The following is a 14,316-nucleotide window of genomic DNA, read 5'->3' as shown; positions in this document are numbered from 1 at the left end:
CTATTATACGGAATATCTTAATATATAGAAAGATATTTCAACAGAATTTGACTACATATTTAATAAAGAGTTAGACCTAAAAAAAACTTCAATAATTAGGAGGAGACTAGTTACATGTGAAGATTATGAGTAATTAAGGGGAAGTAAGGGGGGGGTAGTGGATCAAGACATTGGGGGACATTAGGGGACAATCAGAGACAAAATGTTCCGTGGACATTTCAAGACATTTCGGGACATTTGTCTGTAGACAAAATGTCTTTATAGACATTTCAAGACATTTGATTCGTAGACAAAATGTCTTTGTAGACATTTCAAGACATTTGATTCATAGACAAAATGTCTTAAGAGACATTTCAAGACATTTGGTTCACGGACAAAATGTTCCGGGGACATTTCAACATACTGAATCCATGGACCAAATGTGTAGTGGACATTATTATTATTATTATCATTATTATCATTATTATTATTATTATTATTATTATTATTATTATTATTATTATTATTATTATTATTATTATTATTACTATTATTGTTATTATTATTATCTTTATTTTTATTATTATTATTATTATTATTATTATTATTATTATTATTATTATTATTATTATTATCTCGTCATTGAAGGACAATTGGTAGACATTTATATTGTCTAACCATATGAAATAATATATTTGTACTCATATTTCAAAAATATATTTTTCGATATTTGTGGACATCTGTGGATATCCGAGGACATTGAAGGACAGTTGGTAGACAATTATTTTAATTTTATTATTATTGTTTAACCATATGAATTATGAAATAATATATTTTTACTCATATTTCAAAAATATATTTTTAGACTTTTGTAGACAACCGTGGATATCTGAGGACATTGATGGACAATTGGACATTTATTATTATTTTAATATTATCATTATTATATAATCATATGAAATGATATATTTGTACCACTAATCTGAAATATATTTTTTGACTTTCGTAGACTTTCGTAGACATCCGTAGATATCTGTGGACATTGATAGACATCTGTAGATATCTGTGGACATTAATATAATAATAATATAATAAAATAAAATAACATAATATAATAATAAAATAACATAATATAATAATAATATAATAATAATATAATAATATAATAATATAATAATACAATATAATATAATATAATATAATATAATATGATAATAAAATATAATATAATAAAATATTAATATAATAATAAAATATAATATAATAATATTATATTACTATAATAATAAAATATAGTAATATAATAATAAAGTAATATTATAATAATATAATAATATAATAATAGCACAATATAGTAATATGATAATAATATCATTATTACTATAATAGAATAATAATATTATAATATAATACTATATAATAATACAATAATATAATAAGAGAATATAATAATAATATAATATAGTAATATAATAATAAGATAATAATATAATAATAGTATAATTTAATAATATGATAATATTTTATATATTATTTATTATATATTATTTAATCTAATTTGATAATAATAATTATTTTTATTTTCTTCCTCACTGAAATGTCCCCAAGTTTCCTCAAATGTCTTCCATATTTTGAGAGACATTTTATCTCCAAAAGCTCTCCAAATTTACACTAAAATGTCTCCAAATGTCCCCAAAACTAATTTGTCTTGAAATGTCCCCAAATTCGTGTCCCAAACGAATAACACGGACATTTGGAGACATTTAAAATGTCCCCAACCAATAACACGGACATTTCGGGACATTTGAAATGTCTCCAACCAATAACACGGACATTTGGAGACATTTCGGGACATTTGAAATGTCCCGAACCAATAACGCAGACATTTCGGGACATTTAAAATGTCTCCAACCAATAACACGGACATTTGGGGACATTTCAAATGTTCCCAACGAATAACACGGACATTGGGGGACATGAAAATGTCCCCCAATGTCTTGATCCACTACCCCCCCTAAGAAAAGTAGTTAATGATGGTAGGAAGGAGCATTTAAGTGGTTGGGGTGTTAGATAATGATATTTTAAGATAGGGGTTTTGGGCATGTGTGGTTGCTATGTCATCACCTCATTAAAATCTGTTAAATTTATAAATTAATGTCTTCTTCTTGAAATACTAGTATTTATATATATGTTGGTTGTTAGTTTTGATTCATCAATGCAACTTATTGTTTATATTTGGAAAAAAAAAAAGCATCACATTGACTTAAAGAGTGAGTGAGTCCCCTTCAAAGTACAACTCTTTTAACCTTTAATCATAAGAATCATGGTATTTCTCTAGCACTTGTGATTTCATAAATTCACTATGGTCTATTTTGTGTCTATAAACATACACATTACAGGCCAACGGCCAACCTAGATCTTCACAGACTATTGGATTTCAATATCTTGATGATCTCGGTGCAATCTAATCTAATCTCTCACTTAATGATTCGATTGAACGGTTATGTATGAAAAAATATTTATAGATTTTTATAACTATGCATATAGAAGTTTTATTAAGTTTAATTTACAAATAATCAGTTAGACTACAAGCCTACAACTACTTGTACAATTTTATGTCTGGCTTGAGATTATGTATTTATGTCGGCATTGGTTGCATGTTGAGTTTCTCTTGCTATATTACTACTGCAGTATGCAAAAATGAATTATATTAAGTTACAAACAATTATCTAGAAACAATTGACCGGTATTAAGTTGAACTTCGAGAATGGGATTTATAGGACTTTTAGTTCCTCATGAGCTCTAAAACACAGAGGTCATTTAGAACTTTAGGTCTAAAACAAAGTTTATTTAGAACTCTTTTACAAGTTAGGCACGGCAAGAGAAAAAGTTGCCTATAGTTATGTCAACATGCAAAATTTTGACATGTTTCTTAAAATTTTCTTGGGTTATTTTCTATTTGGCCCCATAATTTTGTGACAAGTTAGCTTTCCTTTTGGCCTCTTATTTTCAAAAATTCAAAATTGACCTCCATTCTCCATCAAGTTTTTGTGAGGGTCCATACTTTTCTTCCGAAAATACCCTTGCGTATGTCAGATGCCATCAATATTACTCCTTTTCAAAAATGTAAAATCAATCACTTTAACTTTATAATCATCCTCATCAACAACAATAATCACCCATTTATTTCAATACGATACAAAAAATAACAGAGCCATCTTCGTGAACTCATCGGCTAGATGCATATGATTGGGCATCGTAACCAAGAGAGGGATCTATCTACAAACTAGGAACTAAATTTTATAATATATTGCAGAAGAAAAAGAGAAGGGTTCCAACTTCCAATCAAAATTTTGACCCGTAATATGCTCTAACTAAACATCTATTGATGCAGATAAGGCCGGGCCGGACGACCCCATTAATGGGCCTCACGGACGGATCATCTAAGTAGGCCACTCGACCGAGCCCATTAGGATTATTAGTAAGAGTCCAAGTTTAGTCAGATTCCTATTGAGTCTAGGTTTAGGAAGTTGCTATGTTTAAGTATTTTGATACTTTAGGAATCCTAGTTTGAGTCTGTCTAGAAGAGTCTTAATTCTTATAAAAGGAGGTCAAGTCTGTCTAAATTATTTAGATCTTGAAGAGACAAATCAATCGAAGTTAAAGTATTTACAGTTATTTTCAATTATTTTTATCGTTCTTCGTATTAGTTTATTTTATTCTTAATTTTCGCTGCATCTACATCATCAGTGGAGGCTATTTATGAAGTTGACGAGAAGTCTAAAGTCTCTTGTTAGAAATACCGAGAGAGCAGTCTAATTATTGCTAACCCTTCACTATTAGGATGACCCTCCACACAAATGATCGCCTCCAGAAAAATGAGCCTAAAACTTCGACATTTAAAAGAAGACCCATTTATCTTTATAATGGTACGTGGAAAGATTGATTGTTATTATAAAAGAGTAATTTCTAATACTAGATCATTAAACAGTACGAGAAATATAAATAGGAGTATGAGAGATATAAATAGAAAAATGTTAGGGAACAAAAAAATAAGGTAGATTCTACACAAAAAATTTAGATGATTTTCTATGATTCATGTTTCCAATGATTTTGATCTACTAAAGCACAAATCACAATAAGCAACACATAATATACTTCAAGACTTTGTCTAGTCTTTCTTGTTCCCTACTATTTCTCATCTAAATATAATATATTCCCATATAAGTAGCCTAGGCATTTGAAGAAAAGCGCAATTTAAACGTGTTTCACAATCTACCGTCCAATATCCTTTATTTAAAAAAGATGTTTGTCCTTGTCAGTGCTTTTGCCTTCTGCTTTATTATATAGATATTTTAGTAATTATCTTGCATCGGGGAAAGATTTATAACCTAATCATTTCGAAACATAAAAATTTAACAGAAAATTGAGCTGAAGACCCAATTTTAAACTTTTTTTTGTTAAAAAGACAAGTTATATATATTTTTTTTAAGAGCCCAAATTTGTATTTTCTTGTTAAAAACACAAATATTTGTATTTTGTTTGGTTAAGACAAGTTATATATATATTTTTTTAAGAACCCAAATTTGTATTTTCTGGTTAAAAACACAAATATTTGTATTTTGTTTGGTTAAAAACTCAATATTTTTTGTAAAGTTGTTGTAAGGCGTTGCAAAGCGATTGCAAAGTTGTTGCAAGACGCTCCAAAACTGTCGGAAGACGTTACAAAGCTGTCGCAAAGCGTTGTAGAACTGTCACAAGACGTACAAATCTGTCGCAAGGTATTGCAAATTAAAAATTACTCAGAGAACTGAAGGCTAGAAAATTGACTGATCTTTTTTAATTAAAACCCAAATTTTTAAAGAAATTTTATCCACACTTTCCGAAATTTAATTAGGTTTGAAGACTACACCGTCATGAACTTCTAAAATAAGAGGATAAATAGAAGGGTTATTTCCCCAAATTTTTAAAGAAATTTTATCCACACTTTCCGAAATTTAATTAGGTTTGAAGACTACACTGTCATGAACAGATCACGGTCTGTTCTTGAAAAACAGACCACTCCGGCGAAGGTCTCCCTTCGCCGGAGTAATTTTAGAGAGAGAGGAAGAGAGAAATTTTTTTTTTTTTTTTTTTAGTTTGAAGGTCGCCGGCCGGAAATTTGGTCGGCCGGCGATCTCCGTGCGGAGAAGGTGATGAGGTGGCGTAACAGATGATGTGGCGTGAGTTGGCAGAGAGAGAAAACATGATGGAGGAGAAAGAGTGACGGTGTTATAACGGAAGGGGACCATATGAGTATTTCTCGTAAAGTAGGGGGCCAAGCGGGAAGCTGGTCACAAAGTTGGAGGCCATTAGGGAAATAACCCCAAATAGGAAGCAAAGTCATCCTCAACCTCAAATTACTTAATTGACGTATACTTAAATAATACAACCATTCAATAGGGAGCTCACATTCAGTACTCTATAAGCTAAAGGTTATTAATAAGACTTCATTGACTTGCTCTTTGTCAGTCTATTTCAGTTGTACGAAGACTTATATTGTAAGGATTACACAATAAATAGTAATTTAGTCATCCTCAACCTCAAATTACTTAATTGACGTATACTTAAAGAATACAACCATTCAATAGGGAGCTCACATTTAGAACTCTATAAGCTAAAGGTTATTAATAAGACTTCATTGACTTGCTCTTTGTCAGTCTATTTCAGTTGTACGAAGACTTATATTGTAAGGATTACACAATAAATAGTAATTTAGTTAGGAATAAAAAGCAAAATTCAAACCTAACAAAATTTTAAAAATGACTATTTTCTTTCATTTTCATAATTTTTGAAGGTCGGTTGAAGGATATCAATGAATGGAGGTTCATTTTCTTCGAACTAATTTTTTATTTTCATAATTTTTTATTTTTTATAATTTTTTGAATGGAGGTTCATTTTCATAATTTTGAATGGAGGTTCATTTTCATTTTCATAATTTTTTATTTTTTATACTTTAGGATTGTTCAAATAAAATAAAAAATAATTTACAATGTTAGTTCGAAGAAAATGAACCTCCATTCATTGATATCCTTCAACCGACCTTCAAAAATTATGAAAATGAAAGAAATATATATATATATATATATATATAATATATATATATATATACTTTAGGATTGTTCAAATAAAATAAAAAATAATTTACAATGTTAGTTCGAAGAAAATGAACCTCCATTCATTGATATCCTTCAACCGACCTTCAAAAATTATGAAAATGAAAGAAAATCGTCATTTTCAAAATTTAGTTAGGTTTGAATTTTGCTTTTTATTCCTAACTAAATTACTATTTATTATGTTCTGACTTATATGTTAAAATTAGTTTAATTTTAAATTTTGAAACGAACGAATTACACAATTTCAAATAGAAATATAAAGATAAGGGGAGGAAAAAAATAATACTTATTTTTTAGTTGACATAATTTACATTTGATCAACATTTTAAGAGCTGAACAACATTAAAGTCCAAAGAATAAGATTTTTTTTTCTCTTGTTTTCTTATTAAGGCGACTGACTACCTACGATTGCGGTTTTAGTCTAACAAAATTCACGTTTTATTTTGATAATATTTTAGTTGCATTTATAAAAGGTAAACGTTCTATAAAAATACGCGTGCTATATAGTTTCACTAATGAAGACGAGATTATATTTAGGTAGGCTTAGATTAGATTTAAGTTCTAATTGCTTAACACTAATGATGGGTACACATGAAAGTTGATCTGCCTCTAATAACTATGAAGTGGTTGCAACAAAAAAAAATTTGTAGGTGCTTTCAACAAAAGAAAGAAGAAAATTATGAACTGCCTTTGGTGTAATATTAAGGTTAGGTCACTCGGAGCTTGTGGAGGCGCGTGCCACCACATACCCCTTGGTGGCCATGCCCCTCGTTGTTAAAATATTTTTGGAAAACAAAAGTGGGAACTTTTCAACAAAAAAATAATAATGTGGAAACTATTAATCCGTAACTTTTCTATAGTCAAGTACAACTCTTTGACATTTTGAGACCCTCTTAGTACTAGAAGATAAATTCCCTCCACCAATGGACAAAAAAGAAATTGTTACCACAAAAGGAAATTTAATTTAGAAAATGGCTGTCTTTTTCGTTTGATAAATGCAAAAATAATATGTGTGATAAATACGTCTAAAGCATGTGCCAAAAACTTTTGTAGCATTGATGATTAGGAATTAAATAGGAAGTTTCGTCATTGCCTTCTCAACCAGCATATGAATGTTGGTTATCACATTAATCATTTTCTTGTAGTAAAAAAAAAAATTCATCCATCAAATTGAATACTGACAAATAAAACATTTTTTTTCTTAAGTTTTAAATGTAAACGGATGAGAAGGTTGGACCAATTTGATAAGAGAACAAGTTGGAGTTGAAAGACAGATTACAGGTGAGAAGATGATTGATGACTCCGTATAGACAAAGTATTATTTTAAAAAATGTTAAATTGAGAAGGAGAATTGATTGTTCGCCACATTATTTGGAAATTAATATTTTGGTGAGAAAACTATAGAAGATTTTTCTCGTTGCTAATTCTAGATTTTGTTGTTGGATATCAACTTAGACATTCTTTTATTTAAGCAAAAAGTCAAATTGTTGAATTTGTTTAGGTTTATGATTGGATAGCCTTTCGACTTGTTTCTATGGAAAAGCTCATGCTTTGGGTAAGGGTTGAGTTTGAAGTAACCACATACTCTATGCCGGTATAGAAATTCCCGTACTTTTTTTGGATGGGTTCTTGATCCAACCTCTCAAAGTTGGCCTATCTATGGAAATCTTCAACTTTGAATAACCTATTCTTTTGTGAAAATCTATAAGCTCAGTTTGTTAACTAACTAGTTATAATTGAACATGGTTCGAGACAAGTGGCGGACCCAGAAAATTTCCTATGCGAAGACACATTTGATTATACTAAATAGTAAACACAACAAATACCATCACCAATGGCGAATTGTCGAACATTATTAAGAGGTTTACCAAAATTAGTTATAAGTAACTTATTAAAAAAATAAGTGTCATTCAAACTAATGATTCCATGTATGTCATATCAATGCTCTTAACTAATTAGGTTACGAAAATATATATAATTAGTGTTCAAGTATATAAAAATAAATGTGTACGAATTATATGTTAATAAGAGGACTCTCTAATTTGGGGATTGGGCAAGAAAGGGAGAGAGTTTCGACTTCTCAAATCGACAACAGCGAGGAGGAGCCGAGCAGCAAGTAAAGTCACCAACCAATACTAGGGTTTATCTTTGATCTCCACTTTCTCTCTCAAGTATTTCTGGTGGATGGAATTCATATGAGAAAATCGTATTTCAATCATTTTATGATTTTTGCTCTCGGGCGGAGTTTATATTAGTTCCGGCAGTTAGCCACCATTTTGGGTGGAGAAACGATTACTTTAGTAGTTATCGATTGCTTTTTCAGTTTGAATTTTAAAATCAAACGGTTTTTGGGAGTTATTCTCTCTAATTGTTGTCTATATTCTCGAATTTAGGTTGTTTTCAACCTATAATTCCATCACCAGTCGCTCTTTAGGAGATCAGTCATAGTATTCTGTTTGTGTTACTATTCATCACTTCTCGTTTAAAATGGGAGAACCAAGTGCAACGTTCCTGGAACAATTCGCAGCCTTGACTACCGATGAACAACCACCGATCACGGTTGATGGGGAAGATATACAATCCCAGGCAACAGATATTGAAAAGCAAGGAGTAGTTTGGTTTCAAAGTACTAAACTGGTTGATATTCTTCAAGCTTTATCTCGTCTATCTCGGGTTATACATGGACCTCACAAATTTCATTTGGCGGAAGTCAAAGATAATGTTTATCTCATTAAGTTTGCTACAGGCACAGAGTTGGACCTTGCTATGGAGAGTGCTCCATGGGTCATACAGGATGAACTTATCGTTCTACAAAGATGTCTCCCAGATGTTTTACCGGCAGACCATAAGTTTGAATCTGCTTGGTTTTGGGTGCAAATGCACGGAATACCTCCTACTACATTAACTTCGGAAACCGTAAATAGATTGGCTGCCCCCTTAGGGAATTATATCCCTACTACTATGGAGGAGGCTAAGAAATGGAGTTTGTTTGGACGAGTTCTAATAGAACTAAGTCTGACAAGCAAGTTTCCTGCTATTGTTTATCTTAAACTAACTAATTATAAGATGGTGGCTGTCCAGATCCGTATTGAAAAGTTGCCTAGGTTTTGCATTTCATGTGGTTTTACAGGCCACACGATTAAATTTTGCCCAACTATGATGGCTTTTAATGATCTTCTCAAACAAAATCTTTCGGATGAACAAAGGGTTAAGGTATTAAAAGCCATGACACCGAACTATAGTGAGGAGTACAAGGTTCCCTATAATACTAGAAACAAATTAAAAGAAATAGACTCTTTTGGTCAAGACAATGCTGATTCCAATGAATCCGGTCTTAATACTGATTTCTCGATTAAATCCAATTTTGGTGATTTATTGTCTAACTTATGCAAAACCAGAAAAAGGGGGATTGATTTGTCTTATGCAGCCACAGGATTATACTCTAATAGATTGTACCAAGGGGAAAACTCAAGATCAGGAATTGCAGTAGGTTCAAATTCGACTGATGATTGTATGGAAACGGAAATGCAACTTTCTGAAGGACGTTCATTGAAGTACTATAAAAGAACTCCTCATCAAATCGTGTTAGAAAAAGAAAGGGTGCCGGCAACCCAAATGCCGAATTCTCCATGAAGATCTTTGCGTGGAATTGTCGTGGGCTTGGGAACACCCCGACAAAAGAGACTTTGAAGCAGTTCCTGGGAGCCATTAAACCTTCATTGGTTTTTCTCTCTGAATCGAAGATTGTTAATTATATCCCTCTTGCTTGTTTTCAGCATTTTAATCTTTCTCATTATATGTTTGTTCCCTCTCTTGGTCGTAGTGGGGGGTTTGATGCTCCACTGGTCAGACGATATTAAATTAGATATTCACTTTTCGTCCCATAATTTAATCCATGCCATTATTACTACCTCTTTGGATGATCGGTGGGACATTTTCTGCATTTATGGTCCCCCAATGTTCAACATAGGTCGACTTTTTGGAATAATTTACTTAGTCGTATTCGTAGTACTAATAATTCATACTGCTGTCTGGGAGATCTAAATGCTCTCTGTAATCCCAATGAAAAATGGGGTGGTAATTCTAACATCCCATTTATGAATAATTTTCAGCAATTTATTCAAGATGCAAACTTGATTGACCTCGGTTTCAATGGTCCGGCTTATACTTGGACCAATAATAAAGCTATACTCCATCTTACGAAGGAAAGATTGGACAGAGCCCTTTGCGGCCCCATTTGGCTTATGAAATTTCCAGATTCTGGTGTTTTCCATTTGTCTCGCTATAATAGCGATCATTCACCCATTCTCCTTAAACTTAGGGTGGAAGGACAACCAGTCAAAACTATAGCGAAATTCGAAATATTTTGGACTCGTCATGATCAATATAATAATATCTTTGCAGATAAATGGGCGATGTCGACGGGCACCTTTCTGGAAAAAACTAATCAGGTCAAAGACTCAATACAAAAATGAAGCAAAAGAGCTTTTGGAGTCCTACATAATCGATTAAGCAGTCTACAAAAACGACTCCAAAATATTCAATCAATCACTACAACAGAAGATACGCTGAAAGTAGAAAGTAGATTACAGGAGGAAATCATTTTCTTGGAAGAACTTATCCGTACCAAAGCAGAACAAAGAGCAAGAACCAAATGGGTTCAAAATGGGGACAGAAATACCAAAGCCTTTCATGTGGCAATGTCAACCAGGCGTCAAAAGAATAAAATACACCAGATTACCATTGCAAATGGTGAAATCTCAAGAGATATGGACAAAATTTCAGAGGAATTCATTCAGTATTTTCAGAATTTATTTAGGGCAGATCCAGTTGGGATTCCACCCACCGAAGTTATAAATAACTATAAGGTTTTTTCTGCTGAACAACTGACCAATATCTCAAGGATTCCGTCTTCCGAGGAAATAAAGGCAGTGGTTATGGAGATGGGCTCTATTAAAAGTCCTGGACCAGATGGGTTACCATGCTATTTCTTTCAACATCATTGGGATACGATAGGGACAGAACTCATTCAATATATCCAACAGGCATTTGCTACAGGTATGATTGACCCTCAGTTGAATTTTACTACCATTGCCCTTATTCCTAAGATTAGGAATCCGAGTTTAGCCTCGGAGTTCAGACCTATCTCCTTATGTAATTCGGTGTATAAATTCATCACAAAATTGATAGCTAACAGAATCAGACCTTACTTAGAAGATGGTATTATGTGGACTCAAAATGCATTTGTTCCCTCTCGTCAAATTATTGACAATATTATTGTGACTAAGGAACTCTTGCATTCTATGAATTATTCTAAAGCTAAAAAAGGCCATTTTTCCCTTAAAATGGATATGGCCAAAGCTTATAATAGGGTTAATTGGGATTTCCTCGAAATTGTTCTTAAAGCTACTGGCCTTGAAGGCCGTATCCTTCGTTTAATCATGTCGTGTATTACTACAGCTAGATTTAGTATTCAGCTTAATGGGGCCATAGTTGGAGACTTCAAGATAACTAGAGGCCTTAGACAGGGCTGTCCTTTATCGCCCTATCTGTTTATCCTATCCTCACAGTCTCTCTCACTCCTTTTCAATTATTATGAGAATCAAGGTACATTTACAGGATTTAAGATCAATGCAACAGCTCCTAGTGTTACTCATCTATTGTTTGCTGATGATCTCATAATTTTTGGTAAAGCTAATTAGGAAACTTTAAACACAGTAATACACATCATGAACCACTACAGCAACTTCTCCGGACAGAAGGTAAACTTCTCTAAATCTTCTCTCTATTTTAGCAAAGGTGTACCCCAGCATATTGTTGATACATTTGTCCATCACCTGAATGCTCCTTTGATGCTTGATAGAGAAAAGTATCTAGGAGCACTTATTCTCAAGAAGGAAAACAGAATAGATAGCCACAATTGATTAGTTGATAAGTTTAAACAGAGTCTATCAGGGTGGAAACAAAAGTTCATAACCCAAGCTGGTAGAACTACATTAATAAAATCAATTCTAGCCTCATACTGTACTTATACTACTAGCTTTTAAATTATGCCCATAGGTATCATTAATATGCTTGAGAAAATTGAGAGATGTTTTTGGTGGGGGCATCAATTGGATGAAAACAAGTTACATTTTGTTAATTGGGACATCATATGTAGCCCTAAACATAAAGGAGGGTTTGGTATTAGGTCGATTAAAGAGGCTAATCTTTCTCTCATTGCTAAACTGGTTTGGAAATTCCTAACCAAACCAGAGGACATTTGGGTTCAATTATTAAAAGCTAAGTATCTTAAGGATACTGACTTTTGGAGTACCAACTGTAAACAAGGTAGTTCCCATATTTGGCATAGTTTCCATCAAATTAAGAACTTCATGGAAGGTAACTTACTGTGGCAGATAAGTAATGGACAAATGATTGATATAAGGTCTGATCCTTGGATCCCTTCTACTCCTAATCACATGCTTACTTTTATTAATACTTTGCCTAACAATTTCATTACAGTCTCTGACCTAATAGAGCAGGACACAGGGAGGTGGAATTCAAATGTCATAACAGAGTATTTCAATCAAGAGGATGCCAACATAATTCTAGAAATTCCAATACATGTCAATAATACTGCAGATAAACTAATATGGTGTCCTGCTTCAAATGGTAAATTCTCTAGTAAATCTTTCTATACCCATATCAAAGAAAACCCAATAATCAGAGAGCAAGCATATTACTTTCCATGGAAACAATTTTGGAAGAAGAAGCAATTGATTCCAAAAATTCAAAATTTTATTTGGAAATTAGTTCATGAAGGATTACCTTTATTATATAATATAGGTAAGAGAGTCCCTCATATAGATCAGGAGTGTATGCTCTGTTCAACAGGAGAGATGGAATCAACTAATCACTTATTTGCAAATTGTGGTATTTTCCACCAACTGATAAACTATGCAAGACTAGAGGAGATGCCATTCATAAAAGTAGACCCAATTAAAACTATGGCACATATTCTAACCACTACAGCTATTTCGGAAGAGATTTGGTATAAAGTAATTTATCTCTACTGGGAATGGTGGAAAGTGCGAAATAATCTCCATTTTCAGAATTAAACCCCTCATCTGGCAAGATGTTGGTGGAGCGTGAAGGAATCCCTCAGGTATATAACATTATCCCCTTCTGATTTGAGTAATAACCCTTCAACGCAGGTTAACTGGATACCTCCTCAAGAAGGTAAGATTAAGATCAACTTTGATGGCTCATTTAAAGAGACAGAAGCTTCTTGCGCTGCAATAGCTAGAAATGATAAAGGAGAAATTTTAGGTATAAGGAAGAAACTGATTGAACCGGAGTCACCATTGCATAGTGAGATCGCCGCTCTGGAAGAGGCGATAACCCTAGCTGAAGAGTTGAGAAACTCATCCCTTATAATTGAAGGCGACGCTAGGGTTTTGTTGGATTGGATGAGAGCCGTTGATCCCGATATACCGTGGCGATTATCACACCGGATCAACGGTCTTCGTAAGAAGGCGCATGACGGACAGCTGGATCTTATCTACTGCCCACGTGACTCCAATAGAGCAGCGCATGATCTGGCGAAGTCGGTCCTTCCTTCTAGAAACTAAAAGTTTAAATCTTTAGCCCCTGGATGTTAATCAGATTACTAGTTAGTCCCTTGTTTTGTATTGTTATTTGGTTTCGGCCTAACTTTGTAACTTTATATTATTTATGATATTATGGCTTTCAAAAAAAAAAAGAGGACTCTCTTCTTTAAAAATCCTTATAATCCATATTTTGTAAAGATTAAAGGAGGAGAAGAGAGATATCAATGAATTAAAAAAGACTACTCTAAAAAAAATATACATAAAAGTGAAAGATGAAGAGGGCATATGGTAATATGGAGACTCAAATAATTTTACTAGAGATTAGATGAATTCTAGCAAAGGAAAATCCGATCAGTAGAGGGTAGGGGCAAAAATAAATAGGTAAGGTTTGCCCCTAATGGGCCGTAGGAGCACTTTGAACGGGTGTCTTTGAAATCACCCAAAACAAATTATTACGAAAAAAATAAAGGGAAGGGACTACCCATGGGATAAGATACCAGGCCCTCTTCCGCACAAGATTAAGTAGGCTTCCATCGAGCCAAACTTTGTTTCTTGATAAAGTAGCACGATTAAGTTATTTTGAAGGCTAA

The 14,316-nt window shown here is 32.8% G+C and overlaps 1 protein-coding gene across 1 annotated transcript; it reads left to right on the top strand.

Moving 5' to 3' along the window:
* Positions 1–13,251: 13,251 nt before the first annotated feature.
* LOC147555723 (uncharacterized) lies at positions 13,252–13,747 on the top strand. Its single transcript, XM_086658517.1, has 2 exons — positions 13,252–13,281; positions 13,331–13,747. The coding sequence occupies exons 1-2, from the start codon at positions 13,252–13,254 to the stop codon at positions 13,745–13,747; spliced, it is 447 nt and encodes a 148-aa protein (XP_086514643.1).
* Positions 13,748–14,316: the final 569 nt, after the last annotated feature.

The sequence above is a fragment of the Eschscholzia californica genome, unplaced genomic scaffold (genome assembly GCF_041429995.1).
Source record: "Eschscholzia californica isolate CP2 unplaced genomic scaffold, dmEscCali1.0.p SCAF_2, whole genome shotgun sequence".
Lineage (NCBI taxonomy): Eukaryota > Viridiplantae > Streptophyta > Magnoliopsida > Ranunculales > Papaveraceae > Eschscholzia > Eschscholzia californica.
Note: the sequence above shows the minus strand (reverse complement) of the source record. Positions and strands in the feature narration are given on the sequence as shown.